Source organism: Mugil cephalus, chromosome 1 (genome assembly GCF_022458985.1).
Source record: "Mugil cephalus isolate CIBA_MC_2020 chromosome 1, CIBA_Mcephalus_1.1, whole genome shotgun sequence".
Lineage (NCBI taxonomy): Eukaryota > Metazoa > Chordata > Actinopteri > Mugiliformes > Mugilidae > Mugil > Mugil cephalus.
In genome coordinates this window covers 17,229,643-17,248,047 of record NC_061770.1, presented here as the reverse complement: position 1 = coordinate 17,248,047, position 18,405 = coordinate 17,229,643, and the positions used below count along the sequence as shown (strand labels likewise).

At 42.5% G+C, this 18,405-nt stretch overlaps 1 protein-coding gene across 2 annotated transcripts; it reads left to right on the top strand.

Moving 5' to 3' along the window:
* Window positions 1-2,403: 2,403 nt before the first annotated feature.
* Window positions 2,404-17,817, top strand: atf7a (activating transcription factor 7a). Of its 2 annotated transcripts, XM_047596740.1 has the most exons (12): window positions 2,404-2,481; window positions 7,526-7,597; window positions 10,703-10,799; window positions 10,967-11,079; window positions 11,456-11,620; window positions 11,803-11,951; window positions 12,275-12,368; window positions 12,468-12,587; window positions 13,430-13,579; window positions 13,834-14,022; window positions 14,274-14,379; window positions 14,820-17,817. In XM_047596740.1, exons 2-12 carry the CDS (start codon window positions 7,550-7,552, stop codon window positions 15,050-15,052), a joined length of 1,464 nt encoding a protein of 487 aa, XP_047452696.1. In that variant the 5' UTR covers window positions 2,404-2,481; window positions 7,526-7,549; the 3' UTR covers window positions 15,053-17,817. The 2 variants fall into 2 exon arrangements, with proteins under 2 accessions (XP_047452696.1, XP_047452689.1); XM_047596733.1 differs by lacking the exon at window positions 2,404-2,481 and having other exon boundaries at window positions 5,990-7,597.
* The last annotated feature ends 588 nt before the right edge of the window (window positions 17,818-18,405 follow it).

Below are 18,405 nucleotides of genomic sequence, written 5' to 3'. Positions count from 1 at the left end.
TTAGGTACACTGGTGAAAGATAATGCTTTCTAATGCTGTGACCCAAGTCTCAGCTTCCTAAAGTCATTGTATTCAGCATTAGTTTAAAATAACAGAGAGAGCTGTTAATTCAACTGTGTTTTTATTTTGGAGGCTGGTTTGTAGTGGTTTGTAGTACTATTCTAGTGCATTGTGTCAACTCAGGTTTTTGTTATTTTGACAACCCCATTGTCAGCGCACAGTGGGCGGGGCTAAATACCGGAAACACTTTAGTGTTTAATTTAATCCAGATTAACAGCTTCATTAACTAAATCCTACACACGATCATTTTATAAACTGATAACTGGACTGTGGTCATTGCTGCCACTGCTATGTATTTATTTATTTCTATTTATTTTTACATTCATATTATTATATAACTATCTTTTTTATCTATTTCTATGCAATGAAGCTACAGGACATCGAATTTCCCACAGGGTAATCAAAGTATTTAGCTAATTTAATCTAATCTAATCTAAACTTCACATTATAACCTTCATGTAGCTGAATCTCAATTGTGGAGTGTGTTTATTTCAGAGGAATTCAGAGGCTGTCCTTTTCATGTTCAATTCACAAATCATCCATCAGGGGTCTCTCTTGTCTATAAATTGACATTCATAATCTCACAAAAGTGCCTATAAATACTCGCTGTCACTTGTTTATTGGAGGAAAAGTGTAAGGGTTAAGTAACAGAGGCCGTGGATTACATCAGCTGCTTCGTCTTTGGTGCTTTACGCGCTGTCAAACATCTGTATTGATCCATATTGATCAACAAAATCTAAATCACATGTTTTAATATCGCTTGCATTCAACCCCTTTTTTTTATTGAAAATGTTACATGTACATCCATTTCAAACAGATCATATTCATGTCTATACAGTGGACAGCAGAACACTGTACATTTTACTATTATGAGAGGCAGTATTTAAAAGGCAAAACATATTAAATAAATGACATTTGTAAATTGTGTGAAATCACTAAAATGGATTTGCTACTGCAATATAATATAAAACAGCCTGTTTTTTTTAATTTTATGGTCCTTTTAAGTCACTGCCTTACACACAACTTTTATATCTTCCTTTTTATACGGTACATTACGATAGGGTGCCTCGATAATATTTACATAAAGAAGGTTAGAAATATCAATAAAAATAAAATAAAAATATATAATACACTAATTACAACCGATGCATTATAATAGACCAGTCCCACATTAAATCTTAGCTTCATCTTAGGTTATGGTATTGATTAAAGTAAGTGGTGATTCACCTCTGTCTTCATTTTAAATGCTGTGGTTTATAGTACTGATGAGTTGTGTTGGATTGCTTCTATTATTTTGTCAAAACCATTTTAGTCCGTGTTTAATTCAATGCAGTTCGATCCTTTATGGGGAAAGGAACCATAAAGATTCAGCACAGATTCTGAATTTGGTCACAGTGTCTCTCAGTGAGGTTTAGAGGCATGTGGTGTGGTTTCACCCAGCCAAGAGAAGATCAAGGAAACATTCTCAGGTCAAATGTGGTCTGCAAGGTCCACCTCTGCATGAACGCTGAGCATAGCTGCTTTATTAGATCCTACACAGAAGTGTCCTAATGCTGTCTAATGTGATAATGTGTATGCTGACAAGTGTCTGAATCAGCACTTATGATTTTCTTTTTTTATGTTTGTTGGGGGAGTGGCAAAAAAACACTTCAGTAGGATCAACAAATTGATCTGAAAGGCTGAACATGTGATCGGTAGGAGGTTGGAGACGTTTGCCTCAGTGAGGGACAGGAGGACACTGGATAAACTGCTCTTCATAATGGTTAATCCATCCCATCCACTACACCGAACATTAGGCATTAGCGCAGTGGAGATCATTCTCTAGCAGACTGATTCAGGTCCGCTCCTGTGATGAATGCTACAGAACTTCTTTTATACCAAATTCTACCCAACTGCACAACAGCTCACCTTTCAATCAGGCAATTCCCCTGTAGATCATTAACGTCTTTGTAAGTCTAAGTCTATATACATGTTGACATTCGTATGCCCTTTGAGGGCAGGGAACCATATTTGGCAAATTTCATTAATCTTGATTTTCTTCATTAAAAAAACAAAAATTCTTCTTATGACCTACAATAACACTCTCGATTTAGTAGTTTTTTTTAATTATTATAAGTATGAGTATTTTAATGAGTGCCCTAAGGGTGAACAGCACCACAAACTACATCTTCCAAAAATCACCACCTTTGTGACGCTCCATAGACTGAATATTAGATAAGTTAAAAAGTCAATTTAAAAAAAAAAAAGTGAGCAATAAACAGTCAGGAAGCTAAGATTTAGTGCAGAACAGTTGTTTTCACAAATTATATTTCACAACCACGAGAGCTCACGGGAAATCTCGCGACAAGTCGACGTCGAGGGGAGTGTCAAATTCCAAGAGAGAGGAGAGGAGAGGGGAGTCAGAGAGAGAGGGGCGCAAGGGTGAGTTTGTAAACACTTTATTAACCTTTAAATTCACCAAAGATATGTCCACAACGCTAAACTATCGCAAAGTTGCGGCAGTTTTTCGGCGTTTGTCGCTGTTGAAAGTCCACGTCTGTGTAACAGTCAGAACTGTTGGTTGCAGCTCAAACGCTCCATTCGGACTCAAGTGTCAGTCCGCTAACCAACTAACAAACTGCGAGCCCTTTCTTTTCTGCTTTTTGTCATTTTTGACTATACGCGCCGGCTTCAAAACACGCCCGCTGCGTTTGGACGTGGTCAAGTGACCGCTAATGTGCGTTAGTTGTCACCGCGGGGAGCGTTAGCGGCGTTGTTATCACTCCTCCGGCCTGGTGTTAATGCTATAGCCGCGGTAGCTTGCTACTAGCCATTAGTTTTGCGTGGATCCAAAAAAAAAAAAAAAAAAAAAAAAAAAAAAAAAGACAAAAAAAAAAAAGAAAAAGTTGATCTCTGTTTTTTTAACCAATGAGATTGGGCTCATCGATGTTATTGGCAGCCTCCGAAGCTTTGTGTGCGCTCGGTTGTGCTGACTGACTGCGTCCCTGGCCAATTGCTGCAGAGATTAGGCGGTCTTGTTACGGGAAAAGGCAGGGCTAAATGTGTCCGTAGCAGCCAGGAGGTAATGGAGGCTAAAAGAGACAAACCTTTTTTTTTTTTTTTCTTTTTTCTTTTTTCAAGCCTGTCAGCGTTTGTCTGGAAGAAGGAACTTGAGTCTGAGAACTCATTATGACATTTACCTTCTTTATTGAACGTGTTTTAATACCCGTTGCAAGACTCTGTGTCTGCAAGAGAAGAGCCTCAAAATATCTCAGAAGTCTCAAGTAGCATAATGATATCCATCAAGCTTTTGCAACTTGAACTACCGGACACCCCACGATCAGTGTCCCCACGCATGTCAGCACCTTCACTAGGAATGTAGGTCATGTTTTTGGCGGAGTTGTACATCATTCCAGTGAAAAGTGTAACACCAGAGGGAACTGCGGGATGTTTTGTACAGGCAAACACACTGACCCACACTCAGCAACGCCACACATTGCAAATGGCTTTTGCTGGCGAATAAATGTCATACAGGAGTACTTTGGGGTTTAAATGTACATTTTCACATGGGTCTAAAGGAGTGGACATTTATTTATTTGATTTACTCGTTTATTATGGGCCTGGTAAGTACAAATTGTTCTGAATATCACCAGAGGCTGTATCCGCTGCTGTTAAAATAAATATATTTCCAATCAAAACATGCACTACTCGGTTCGGTGAGGCGTTTTTTTTCATTTAAATATTACAAAACTGGCGTGTGCCCCCTCCTGCATTGTCCTGCATTGTCTGCTAGCTCAGCAAAGTATTTATCTTTTGGGCCTTGTTAGTTATGCAGACGTGGATATAGGATTTCATTTGTTCCGTTTAATAAATCTTGTGTTCACTGCTTACATAAAGACGTGCGAGTTGCTGCACACACCCAGCAACAACCTAGATCTCCACTCTCAACCGCTCACAGATCTCACCTTTGATCTTGCAAATATTCATTATACTAAAGTTACCGGCGACGTACTGCACTTTTCTTTCTTCCTTCCTTCCACTATTTCAAATTCTCTCTCTCCCTCTTCGTCTCCTCTTTTTCTTTTTGTGGGGTCTCCCTACCCTCTGGCAATTTAAGCCTCAGATTCCAGAGTCATGGCTGCAGCGCGAGCTATTAATACAGTTTGTTTAGTCAGTTTCCTAGCAGGCTGCATCAAACACTGGATGGCTGTGGCTGATTATAGCCGGGACTTGTTCCCCTACACCTGCTGAGTCGGAGAAATCCAAGTTAACGTTAGGACCTTGGCAGCGGCTCAATGAGAAGGACAGGAATTAGGGCACTTTGAGTGCTTCCATGTCACCTTGGATGAAAGGAGGCGAAAATAAGTGGACCTGATATCAAGGTCTGCAATGAATACGAGTGTTGTGCATCATCACTGATGTGCACGTAGCTGTCTGACTTATTTCTTTCACAGATTTGACGTCTGCATAAAAAAAGGAGATATTTTACAAGACGCATTAAAACTTCATGGTCGACTCTATCAATTCTCTGAGTTGACGCTCATTCAACTTAAAGTGGAAATAGTTCGTTGACGTCACCATTTCTTTCTGTACACAAATGGCACTTGCAGGAGTTGACAGATAACACTGCAATTTTGAAGATTGCTTTTGAGATGAACTATGTCACTACAGAGCCACAACCTTAACACATCTGTTTTAATCAGATTTAGATATTGGTTGGGGCGGCAATGACAACAAATGGTATTTTCCACCCCTGATGTCTGGAATCATGGTGGACTTTCCACAAAATCAAATCCCCCATTTCATGCTGGTGCCAGCCAGCCAAGTTAATGTCTAGCATGTCTTTGGTAAGATGTAAATTCTGAAATCTGTTCCCACTCCTCACGCCAGATGTGTCCATTTCCCCCCACACAGTCCACACCCTTGCTATAACGAGCTAGTTGGAGTATTTCGTTTGCAGACACATCTCTGCCCAAATAGACTCAGTGAATTGGAAGTACTCTGCGAGGGCCCTGGCACTGACCTGTTGCCTTTCTCCAGAGCATGAGAGGTCTGCAAGAAATCAAACCCCTCAGCCTCTCGGACTTTTCGAACTGTGCACCGAGGGGGCGGCTTGTTCTTACAAACGCAATGCAGCTAACCTCATAAAGACATCGGGCTGAGAGACACAACAGTCAGGCCTGTTACAGACTCGGCGTCATGGGAGAGCGTCATATTCCAGCGCGAGGCTTCAGTAATCATGTGTTGGCTCAAGGGCAGCTGTCCTCGGCGGTGCAGAGGGAGAGATGGAGGGAGGAAGGAGGAAAATAGTCTGACTTCAACTTTGGGAAACGTTTCAGACATTTATACCTTGCCAAAATAATGAATAATCTGTCCCACTCAGTAATGTTAGACGACATACTCAAACTGTATAGTAGGTGCAAAAGAGGTTAGTGTGGACAGTGACTCTAACTATAATATGAATACTTAACATTTTAAACTAATGTTTCCAGTTTGTGAAATAGCTGTGTGTGTGTGTGTGCGTGTTAAGCTTTAAATTAAGAAGTTTTCTGAGTTAGAACAGCATAAAGTATCAGGAGGTGAATCACAAAAGAAATTTTGAAGGTCTGGCATTAAATCATTTTCGTCGTTTTAATGCACGTGAATGGGCAGACTGTAATACATAGACTGCATATATACTAGTCGGCGTTGCATACTCTTCATTGAATGGCGTCTACTTGTGTACACAACAATGTCCTTGATGCATGTTGGTAGTTGCTGCGCTCTCAGTAGGACTGTGTTGTGTAACAGCTGCCAGACGTCACTTTGGGACGGCTGAGAGTTCTAAAACATTAATGGCCATCGTTGCTGTTCCCAACCTCCACAACTCCCCCCCCCACCCCGACAAATTCCCTGATTTAAATTTAATGAGTTATTTTCCCTAAAACTTCCCGCTATGTCTCCACATGGCCATGCAGAGCAGAGCTGATGCAGGGTGGGGTAGTTTGGTTTGGTGAAGTTGGAGATGGCGTTTCTGATAGAAGCTGTAAACCTAGCAGAGCTTTAGCTTCGACTTCAGGCGTGCGCGCAATTGGCTCTTAAAAATGGCATTTGAACATAAGGAGAGGGCTGAACTGTTTTGGAGTTCGTTCAAAGCTCTGCAGGAGTGTCCTGCGCTACTATCCTTACTCTATTCTCTATTTTTATTCCGTGTTAATGTCACTCTGATATAATCTATCACATTCTTAGAATTTGTAACAACATGTCACAAATGAGCCATAGTGAAAAATAATGATCATTGTTGAACCCTTTATGTAACATAGAATGTAGCAGCGGTAATGCTTTATGTTCTGCACGAAACCAAGAAATTAGATATTAGATGTGTACTTAAATAATATCTATGTCATGGGTATATAATTTGAAAATGATATCAATGAAATAATTGTTTACGGTTGGGTTCAAACTTCTGTGAATCGGCACCATTTTCTAAACGCTGTTGACTGTCCCATCTGAGTCAGATCACCTCACCTCACCTTCTCTTTGCACCTCGGAATCAATGTCATCGACTCTTACTCATACTGAAAGTTTCATAAAATGAATGCCACTCACATACTGGGGAAAACATGTTAGATTCGGCCAGTATCACTCTCCGTCAGTCGCTTTTGTCCTCGTACAAAAGCGAAAATACTAATCAGGGTGAATGTGCTCAGTTTAAGATCTTTTGGCTGTGAATTTATGCTCACTTGTCATGTCATTAGGTACACTATGGAAAACCCTGCCGTAAATCCCCCTTTCATGACTGCTACAATGAAATGTAACATTGTGGAGGATGTAATTTGCGGTGCTTTTGAACTGGAATAAACACTTACTGAAATGGGACTGACAAAATAATAGAAACACACGTTCGTACAGTAGCGCAACAAACCGCAACCTCCAATCAACAGCTCTCACGGTTACGTAAAACAGATCCTGAATATAATGACCTGTGTGAAGATAAGATTTAGAGCAGGACCTTTGAATTGAATTGCGTCTGTTTTTACGAGCGTACCCAATGAGCTGGTCAGTGAGTGTGCATGACACTCTTGAGTAAGTAGATGAGGAGGTGACTGAACGCGACGCCTCACAGCTGAATCAGAGAGACTCTGAAGCGGGCGAAAGGTTGCAAGGTGCTGGAGAGTTGAGGAGAGGGAGTGGTAATGAGAGAGGGAGGGACTGGAAGTGAGCGAAAAATGAGACAGAAGGAGAGGGAGACGTCTTTGTGTAAATGGGAGCTAGCGTCCTCTCCTGTAAGCAGCTCCTCATTGGCCAACTAGGAGCCCCCTGTGTGAAGGAAGTATCACCAGGGAAACTTCTTCTCTCTGCCTCTGTGCGTGTTTTCCTCCTCGCCAGGGTTATTTTTAAGTAGCGTTCGGCTTCCTGCTCAGACTAAAGACTACAAGCCACAGCATCCCCGTTTTGTTGTTTTCAGGATTTGCCAGCAATGTTCTCCTCTTCTCCTCTCCCGCAGTTATATTGCAAGCTCTTTGCAAAAATGGGGGACGACCGACCTTTTGTGTGCAACGCTCCCGGCTGTGGACAGGTAAGTCCTCTTTCTCCTGGTCCTCCGTTTACAGCGTGCGCTTGCATGTGTTGTTTTTTTTCTTCTTCTTGTGAGTGCCATCTAATGGTTGACTGTCACTGCTTGTACTTTACCTTTTGAAGAAAAAAAACAAACAAATCAAAAGCAAAAGTAAATGCCTAAACTCAGTAGACGGTTCTTACGGCACACCAGTGAAAATCAAATGCTTTATAGTCAGTGAGTTAGAGGCTAAATAACTTAAGTGTAGGATAATAAATTAAATCCAGTTACATTAAAATGCATTTGGTTTCACTGGTGTGCCTAATGTTTTGGCAAGTGGGTGTATATTAGTTGAAAGGGCTTCTGATCTGCTAACACACGATCTCTCATTCAGAGCGCTCTTTTGATTTTGATTGAAGCCACACTTCCACTGGACACCGCACCGATGACATTAGCCAGCTAGCACGCTGTCTTGTGAGACAACAATGTCTCCTTTAGCAGTGACTCACTGGAAGCTCCAGTGAGTAATGAGAGGACGGTTATTGTTTCAACCTGTCAATGCTGTCTTTTAGCGCCTGCAGACACAGGTTTGAGCCACAACTGTGACTCAGCTGAGCGCAGTAGTGCACGCACATGTCAGCTTCGTGCCGCACCGTCGGGCTTGTCTTGATATCACAGAAATTAGGGTGTAGGAATTAAGAGAAGTGCGCTGCAGGACTCATGGTCGTTTAACGGGAATGATCATGTTTCGTGTCGTGCTCATGTGGCCCGTCTGATGTCGTGTTTAGCTGTGCGCGATAGCCCCGCAGCTAGAAATTGATTATCTCTCATGGGGTCCGAAGGAAGAAAGTGTTTATGTGGTTACATTTGGGATTCATAAGGCTTCTCTCTATTCTCTGATCAGAAGTGATCTGTTGTACATGTTGCCATTTCAACAGCAGTCCTGTAAGGCATTCAAACACACATGTTGGATAAATAAACAGCGATTCATATTTGGTTATTTTCAAACATTATGGTCCATTACTATGTTTCTGTGATGTAAACACTCTGCGTATGTTATTTGTGGATACCATTATTAATTCGGTTGACAGTTAAAGCTACAAAATTGCACGGAGGCTTTTCAAGGCAAAGAGAGGTTGATGACAGTGCGGCTCCACAGCTGTGGCGCTGTGTGAGTGTCAAACTGTTGTATAAACATGTCTGGGATTGTAGTAGGGTGCTAGATGTTTGGGTGTGTTTCCAGTGTTGCAACACTACCTTACTCTGACGAACATAAACACAGTTATTGACACAGTCTTTGGATCAAACCACATGAATTCATTTGTTTTTGTTTGTTTGTTTGTTTGTTTTTTTACATTAGAGGGCAGCTGAATGATGTTTCAACTGAATTAAAACATCATTGCTGTTTGAAGTTGTTCTGATGAACATTATTATGGCCAGAAACTGCATATTTAAGTAATATTTCTTGATTTTTGGCTCTGTTTTAGTCTACACCAACTCCTGAGAGAAATGTCGCACTCCGTAGCTTCTAATTAATCTACTGTGTCAATACCTGAGCAGCAGATGCAAAGTGTATGTGACTTAACCAGATAGTTAAGGTACATTATTTGAAGTGTTTTCACCCTCTGGTGCCTTAACAGAAAACAATGATTGTAAACTTTGCACTTCAGTTCTCTTCGAGTTTGTTGCATCTCACGCAGGTGACGCAGGTGCTGATGTAAAAACATTGATAAGCACAGGTTCCTAGAAACACAGCCACAACACAAATGAATCTGAAATTATTCTTAAAACTAAATTAGGCTCCATGTGATTGAAGAATAATTACACACAACTGCAGAAATCACCGGATATTGAATTTGATACTTTTAAATAGTTGCACAAGAAATATTGATTTTCAGATCCCACTCCTCCCAATTTGAGATGACGATATTTGTTCATGTACGTTTAGCTGTGGCGCAGCCTTTATGTTGCTATGCTGCGTTACTGCTGCCCTTTACAAGCAACAGTTGTCTACCAGGAAAGTCTGAATCATGCCCGTAATAGAACAAGGATGATTGACTCCTGGCTTTGCTCAGGGTTTTCCTTCTACCAAGTTAACAACACCAATAACAACAAAAACAACAACAACACCAGGACCCCCCCCCATCCCCTTCCCTCCTCGCAGTAAACGATGCCGAGTATTTATTGCGTGGGGAGGGGTAATCCTAGCTGCCATTATCTCATAGAGGGAGATTAGTTAGAGATAGTTTCCTCCACAAGACCTCGCCGCCTCGTCCAGAGGAAAGAGACAGATGAGACATGCAGTTGTATCGGTGATGCTGTTTGGTAGGAGCTAAAAATAAGGCTCCTGACACTTGACTGTGTTTCCACTTCACTCTTGCGACTGAACTCGCAACTGCAACGCGGTGCCCTAAAATAGGCTGCAGTGAATGGTGAATAGGCCGGTGCCAGAGCCAAGATTATTCCTCCTACGTCTCTTGACTGAATCACCTCGCCACTTCTCAAAAGAAGTAGTTCCATGTCTCAGAGGGTGGCTGTTGGCGCTCTGCATGTGTAATTGTCCTAAAGCCAGACCTCGTGTCGCTGCGGATACTGGGACGGAAGTTACAGAACATGATCATAACACTAACTGGTTCGGTAGCAGTCGGATCACCTTTATTTGTTTTGCCGTGCCATCTGCTAACTTATTGATGTGTGTTCCCTGCTGGTAATTTTGGCCCTTCCTCAAGTCTTTGACATCCACTGCTCATTCCTGACATTTCTGTGCCGTTTAAGTCCCCGCCCTCATCCACGCAGTCATTTATCACAAACTTTTACTCGGCGCGAGGATATTTGAGCCCATATCCCGTGGCTATAATGGGCCTATACAAGCCTTTAAAGACATGAGGAATTGTACACCACACACAGCATTTTCTTTGTCACATAATGTTAAACTCTATAGGCTGCATGCGCTGGGCTTCATCTCCCAGAGATTGTGTGTCTGTGGTTATTGCAATGCGATATCTGGGCTAAGGTAATAATATAGGCTGTCTCTTCAGGTCACCAGGACACGGTTACAGTTACCTGTAGGCTAATTCATACAATGTTCTTATCCTTCCTGCTTTTCTTCTTGTTCTCTTGTTCCAGAGGTTTACCAATGAGGACCACTTGGCGGTACACAAACACAAGCACGAGATGACACTGAAATTCGGACCAGCTAGGACGGACTCTGTCATCATCGCAGGTGGTGTTTCTCTGCGAGACAAACGCTCTCCTTCTTTTGTTAAATAAATCCTCTCAACGTCGGCGTGTTCCGACACCACACATGTCATAGATTTCTATATTAAATGCTAAGTGTGAACCGAGCGAGACGGCGTTGAATAATTATATTTGTTCGTTGCCTTTTCCCAGACCAGACACCTACTCCCACCCGTTTCCTAAAGAACTGTGAGGAGGTTGGTTTGTTTAATGAGCTGGCCAGCTCCTTCGAACAAGACGACGACGACAAGAGGGCCAAGAACTCTGTAAGAAAGGCTAGTGGTTGATTTCATCAGCATGCATCAACAGAAACTAACCGAATTTTTTCAGAGACTCCCATGTAGTGACTGATTAAATTTTACTTCCTTATTTTATTTTTTTTTTTTTTACCTCAAGTGCTGATGTAGTCAACAGCAATAGCTTGAGCACTCCTCCTTGCACCTCTGCCCATATATGTGATTTCAACTCTTGCCACAGCTCAGTTAGGCAATTGTAGTTAAATGGTTCAGTGTTTTATTGCACTTAGAGCTATCACTTTGCACACTGGTTAGTTTGCGTGATAATTACCCACTTCCTTTTTTTTATGCACTGTAGATAGTGAGTGTTGTGAACTTATTCTCTTGATCACATGTCACTTTTCAGCTCCCCGCTGCCAACTCGGTGGCCTTGGACATGACTCTGCAGACGCCATCCGACGTGAAGGTGAAAGAAGAGGCGCCGGTGGAGGTGGACTCCTCGCCGCCAGACAGCCCCGAATCTATCTCTGGGAATTCAGACTGCCACAGAGAGCCGCTAGTTAAAGCAAAGGTGGGACAGAAACGAGGAGACAATTGCATGAGTGTGTTTGTAAGAGTGGTGTAACTTTAAATGAGGTAGTAAGAATATGTTTTGTTATGACAACAGTGTTACTTTGGGTACGTGAAGTAAGATTTTGCATAGAAGCTTTATGTTATGTTCTGTTTTACCAAATATTGCTAATCTCACGCCAGGACACACCACCCAGGAATTCAGCCCCTACCCCGACTATCGTGCGTCCAGGTTCTCTCCCACTACACTTGGGCTTTGACGCTCTTCAGCCCACCATGCCGTCACCCACGTCGGTCATCACACAAGCGCCACCTTCAAATCGTACATTGGGGTGAGTAAACGTCAGGAGTGTCCTGCAGACCCGTGCCAACCTCTTAAACCCTGCTCTGCCTCTTTAAACGTTCCCTATTAAAGTTCTTCATAAACAAACTGTACGTCACCGTGACAGTATAAAATGCACAGCATGTTCTTGTGAGTGGACCTCGCATATTAAAGATGCCGCGATGTTATTTGTAGCTGCAAAAGCTGGAATGCATCTGTTTTTTTTATGCATCTCTCAGATGGTATTTGTTGCATCGGTTTTTATCTGCACACGTGTATGGATATTATGAGTGTTTATTCATTTATGCCACCGTGACTGAATCCCCTGTCTAGTTCTCCAACCAGCCATTACCCCATGATGATGCTTCCCTCCGGTCAGGCGGTACCTGTGCTCCCTGGTCCCGGACACGTGCCCTCCGTCATCAACGTAAGGCAGTGTACAATTGTTCCATCTCAACTTTTATCGCTAAGAAGTTGCTTTAGTTTTAATCTGTATATATATGTGTGTGTCACGTCTCTTCTCCAGCTGGCCCGACCCATGTGCATGGTACCCAACATTCCTGGGATCCCTGGTCCTCCTCTGGGAGGCAGCAGCAGCGGCTCTAACTCCCCCTCTGGCTACAGCATTCACTCAGAGGCCAAGATGGTCAGCACTAGATTAGCTCTCTATTTTTATCTCTTTATCTGTTCTTTTTGTTTCCCATCTTCACCCTCCAGCCTTCAACAGCGCTGGCTTGGTTTTTTCGTCATATGACTTTTTTACTTGTCTTAAACTCGATTCATGCAAGGATCCTTTCATCCGTGTTTCAGCGGAACCTGCATGCTTAAATTTATATTTTTATAGATGCATCTGCTTTTATACATCTCGTCATTTATATGCAAACTACTTGCTCGGTGGCGGCCTTTTCCGGACACATGCGCGCTCATGATTCTCGTGGTGATCGCACAAGGCTCCTGTAGACGTGCATGTGCTTTTGACCTGCTGGGCACCTTCAGGGCCGCAGTCGGTTGTTTTTTTAAATCATCTGGATACCACATCATCGCAAAGCAACGTCATCTGTGTCCGAGGCACATGCAAAGCCTCCGGAGTTGCAGCAGGGTGTCACATGAATGCACCTCTGCAGAGTACCTTTATAGAGTCAGTGCTCAGAGGTTATCTTCTAAATATACTCACTTTGATCACACAACACATCTTGTGCTGTGTGGAAGTCTTACTTTAGGCTGTATTGGACGATAATAACTGAGGTGTAGACCAAGTGATTCCTGCTGAAGCTGTAAATACGTGGTGGAGATGCTAACGTGGAGCTATTATATTGATGTCAGCACACTTTTGAATTTGACCTACTGTCTTTGTTTTTTTTTTTACATAGATTAGGACTTTTCTACAGTGATGAAGCCTTTTCTTTCAGAGCTTCACTGCATTGTTGGGTCTGTCTGTGCTAGATCCCGTGCTCGTTATTAATATTGCATGTGGTTTGTCTTTTGTAGCGTTTGAAGGCCGCCCTGTCCCAGCAGAGCCCGTCAGGACATAGTATGGGAGTCATGGCCATGGGCAGCAGCCCCATGGTGCCGCAGAAGGCAGAACAGAGCCAGCTGCTCGTCCAACAGCCAGATGCTCCATCACCTGCACAACCTCAGGTAGTTTAAATGAAGTCGAAGTGCTAAGAACTTGACTGTTACATGACTCGTCAGGACTACTACTGAGTCTTATACGGGATGTTCAAGTTACAGAAACGTTGTCTTGTACTTCTTCTGTTGAGATGACTGTATTGTGTGCTGGCTATATTAATAATGAAACTATGACTCAGACTTCCTTTTTCTTTCTCATCTTTCTTCCCGTCTTCGCCTATCTGTCTATTTCCTCCTGACCCTCCCCCCTCTCCTCCCTACAGGTATCTCCAGCTCAGCCTACAGGCGGGCGTCGGCGGCGGACGGCAGACGATGACCCAGATGAGCGAAGGCAGCGTTTCCTCGAGAGGAATCGCGCGGCGGCGTCGCGCTGCAGACAGAAACGCAAACTGTGGGTTAATTCCCTAGAGAAGAAGGCGGAGGAGCTCAGCTCGATGAACGTCTCGCTGTCGGTGAGTGGTCTTGGAGTGGGTGGTTGCGGATGAGATGTGGTTTCGGCGTATGCAAGGTCACACCAACTGCGCACAGTTGAGAAGCTTCCAACTAGTTGTTGAAGTTAGATAATAAAAGTCAGGTTCAGAGGGTTGTGGGTAATAAACGGATAAAGAAAAACGGATAAACAAAACCAGTTAGGGATTTTTCTTGCACTGTAAAATGTAATCGTGACGTGAAGCGTTCATCGGCCTTATTTCCATCCTGTCAGAATGAAGTGTCCCTCTTGCGGAACGAGGTGGCTCATTTGAAGCAGCTGCTGCTGGCCCACAAGGACTGTCCTGTGACCACCTTACAAAAGAAGACCGCCTACTTGGGTAAGCTCTGCACAGTTATGCCTTGTTACTCACGTGGTGATATTTAAACTCACAATATCGAAATGTCGAAAAAAAAAAAAAAACAGCCCTGCAACTTTTCAAGAACATTTCCTTAACTGTACGTTGTGGGCTAAAAGTCACAGCTTGACAAGAGTGACAAGTCTATGAGGGGAGGGGTTGTGACTGACTCGGGCACGTGAGATGACAATACGACAAAAAAAACATGACAACTGTAGAAGCTGTTAGACTTAAGCGATTACAACTGGGATTATAGGTAGAGTAGAAAGTGATTTGCAGGAATATTGCAAATAATCTGCAATTCGGCCACATTTCACGCGTAAAAACGCAACGAGAAGAAGAACACGGAGTGTATTTAAAGTTAAAAACGAAATGCATATGTTAATCTGCACTTGTATCTCTTTCTCCTTTTCTATATATAGCTGTCGAAGAGAGCATGAAAGACGCCTCAGAGCCTACAGGTTCCCCTGCCCCGGTGATTCAGCACAGCTCTTTGGCGCCCAGCCCCTCTGCAGGGCAGAACGGCCTGAGTTCAAGGGCAGCAGCGGAGGCCATGGCCATGTCTGTGCTGGCAGGAATGGGCCAGCAGCAGAGGGCCGAGAGCGGATCCTCTCACATTATCATGGCTGCACAGTCTCAATCGGCTGCCAGATGATGAGCGATGCTTCCACGGCCCAGACATGGCTCGTCACCCAGGTGGTAGAAAAGACTCCCGACTTCCCCAATCTTAAAGTCTGAAATTTCCCAGCTTCCCCTTCTCCCCCCCCCCCACCCGTGCTCTTTTTAACCCTCCTGTGGAGCCATCACGCTGTGGCCTGGAGCTCAGCAGCAGCAGCCTTCTGGGAATGGACTGAGACTTTTTGAGAGAGCTTCCTGTTCACTTTGCCATAGACTACAGGGGCTGGACTCCAAGAACCCCTCCCCCTGTTTGCCCCCCCCCCCCCCCCCCCCCCCCGCCTCCCCGCTCATCCCTCTTCACCTTCAGTCAAACGGACTCTTCACTGGACTGTAGGACTGCATCGAGTATACTGCCCTAATGAACTTACCGAGCTTGCACCGCTTCGAATGCGCAAGTGTTGCATAAACATTCTTGATCAAATCAGTCACTAAACAACACACAGGGCTTCACACAGTTTTCAACAGGGAATAGTGCCTCCTCGACTTTCTAGCCATGCTCACACCCACACATACAGCCCTACACACCCAAAGACAGACAGACAGACAGACGGTAGTCGTCTAGATCTCAGTTATCCACCCAGACCTTTTGCAAAATGCTTCCACCTCCAGGTGATCTCAACATGGACCCAGAGACCTTACCTCATGTACACCCCTTTATAATGCGACGTGTTAACTGTGTGTGTGATTGTATATTTATGTACATCAGAACATAGCAGTTTGCCTACCCCTGATCTGATACATTATTAGCTAGTTGGTTAGCATGTGACTTTTTCTAATAGGGTGTTATGTTATCGATACGGTATGTGCAGCTATATTTTTTTAAACTAATTGGCTCCCGGATTAACCCATAGAAACAACACACATTAGACGATGTGATTTGAATCTTTTTTGTCCTGAAGGGAATTTGTCCTTTTCGTAAAAAAACAAAAAACAAAACAAACAAAGAAAAAAAAAAAATCATTCAGGCAGTTTCAGCTGTTAATTGGAGGCCTTTTTCATTTTTGTATGAAAACTATTCTCGTGACTGTTTCTCTGTGTGGGCCCTGGACTTACTGTAACTGTTACTTTCACACTTCTCAGGATGGTTGCACATCCTTGCTGCTCGTTGGAAGTGCGATGAACCCCTTTAGTCTCTCTGCTCCTCACCAAACCCAAATTAAGCCATACTAACGACAGAACGCATGTCCGGATCTCCAAAGAAGAACGCCTGGTACTTGTTCTGGGGGCAGGATGTAAATAGCCTGACTGTTATTTTAACGATTCAGAGGTCACAGTGACACAATCCTCGTTATATCCCTGCTAGTTTCTTGCACTTACACACAGTCTCACACATGACGTCTGATGATTTTTGCCTTACAATCACATCGGTGCCTCTGATATTCCCTCTTTAATACACACACATTTGAAGATGTGAAAATGGACGGAGCCTTACAGGAGTATATTTGTGTCATTTGTTCGCTTTAACAAATGGGAAAAAAAAACAAAAAACAACCAAAAGATCTGCAGAAGATTCCCGAGAGCCTTTAAAAAGTGACATTTAATTAAATCGGGAGTCTGGTTTTCAGTGATGGGTTATGTGTTGAAATGATACAGAGTACATGTCTGTCATCTGGTGGAGAAACGCAGCAAAGACATTTTCCGTGGTCAAAGCTTTAGGAGCAGTGAACGACATCTTGTGACTGTTCCTTAAAGGCTCTTTAGAAAGATATTTTACGCAGATATCGATATATTTTTACATAAACAGAAAAAAATGTGGTTTGCTTTTATTTTTATTGTGTACTTTTGTCCCTGTTTTGTGTAATAGGATCATATATTTGCAAGATGTGCGATATTTCAAAAACAGGATATCTGTCCATTAACATAAGGACGTGTCTTTATGCACTAAAGTAATTGTTGTCGCTTTGTAATTCTTTCGGTTCTCTTGCCTTCTTTTTCAGAGACATCAGAACTTTTTTTTTTTTTTTTTTTTTATTTTAAATAATGGTTTTTCTCTTTATCTGTACTGTATTCATGAATGGGAATTTGCTCAGCAACTTTAATACCTTAACCTTTGACTGATCCTCTTACCCTACAGTCCCAATGGCGACCCCGGCATTCTGTCGTACTGGCTGGCGCTATATATTCGTCCGGCACTCCCTTGTAGACGATTATTCATATGGAATGAAACTTCAAACTGTATTTAGCGTTTGTGTTATTCGTGTCGTCGGCACCTTTCCTGTCATTTCCTGTTTTCTGTTGTGTGCCGTTTTCAGCGCCACGCGACCTTTGTCATAACGCTTCTGATTGTACTGATGAATATAGAGACTAATTTCTTTAACACAAAGATTATTTTTTTTTTTTGTTTGTTTGTTTGTTCTCTACAGAATAATGTAGTCAAAAGAAATTCTATCTCCCCCTATCTTTTTAGATGAATCTGGTCACGTCTTTTGACTCCCTGTCTAACTTATTATTATTATTATTATTATTTTTTAAATTAGGTCAGATAACAACGTTCAGGAAAGTCTTTGGCCTAGTAATGTCACTTTGCTATGGAACGAGCAATTAAATGAGAAATGCAACAGTGTCAAAGTTGCACATTTCACACTCCCATTGTTGGACTGTTGATTTTAAAATTTGTCCTTGTACTGTACATATCTGTACTATATGAATATATTTACTTTTCCATGCATGTCCAAGTGGAATACCATGAACACTTACAGTGCTGCAGTTTTAATTAAAGAAACTACATCTTAAAGAATATTATATACCGTCGTGTCTGTGTTCAGTAGACTTCAGTTTGATCGGATAAACATGAGTGTGTATGCGAGTACCTTGCACTATGTACTTTGGGCCATATACCAACAGGGTGGAGTTTATATTCTACCATTAAAAGCTTACACATTATGTCTTATTCTAATTTTATGCTTCATCCAGTTTAACGTATGACAAAAGAATCAGAAACTGCATTTTAATGCATTTACAGAACATATTATTGAACGTTTAACAGTTTTAAATCTGAAATTATGTAAAATATACGTCTTCGGACTAGTAAATCAAATTCTCTGGATTGCAGGGTTATGTTGTTGGACTTGGACTCGAAGATTATTGACGTGTGTTTCTGCCCAGAAATCCTGCAGTTTTGGACGCGCAATACGTGACAGTAGCCTGCAATTACACTGTTATGTTCAGTTTGCTTTGAAGCTTGTTTTCCTTGAAAGACAATGTCTAAAACACGATCATAACTTCTTTTTATATATATATATATATATAAGCAGCTCTTTAATTGCACAGGGAGTGGCTGGAAGTGCGTATTTATTTTTATAATGTAACTACAGTGAGGATGCCGTGGCC

Excerpts from the sequence above, each read along its gene's own strand:
- atf7a (XM_047596733.1), top strand. The coding sequence starts at position 7,499 with ATGTTCTCCTCTTCTCCTCTCCCGCAGTTATATTGCAAGCTCTTTGCA. Across the intron at positions 12,588-13,429 it reads TTCACTCAGAGGCCAAGATG|CGTTTGAAGGCCGCCCTGTC; the intron begins GTCAGCACTAGA and ends TGTCTTTTGTAG. Across the intron at positions 13,580-13,833 it reads CATCACCTGCACAACCTCAG|GTATCTCCAGCTCAGCCTAC; the intron begins GTAGTTTAAATG and ends TCCTCCCTACAG.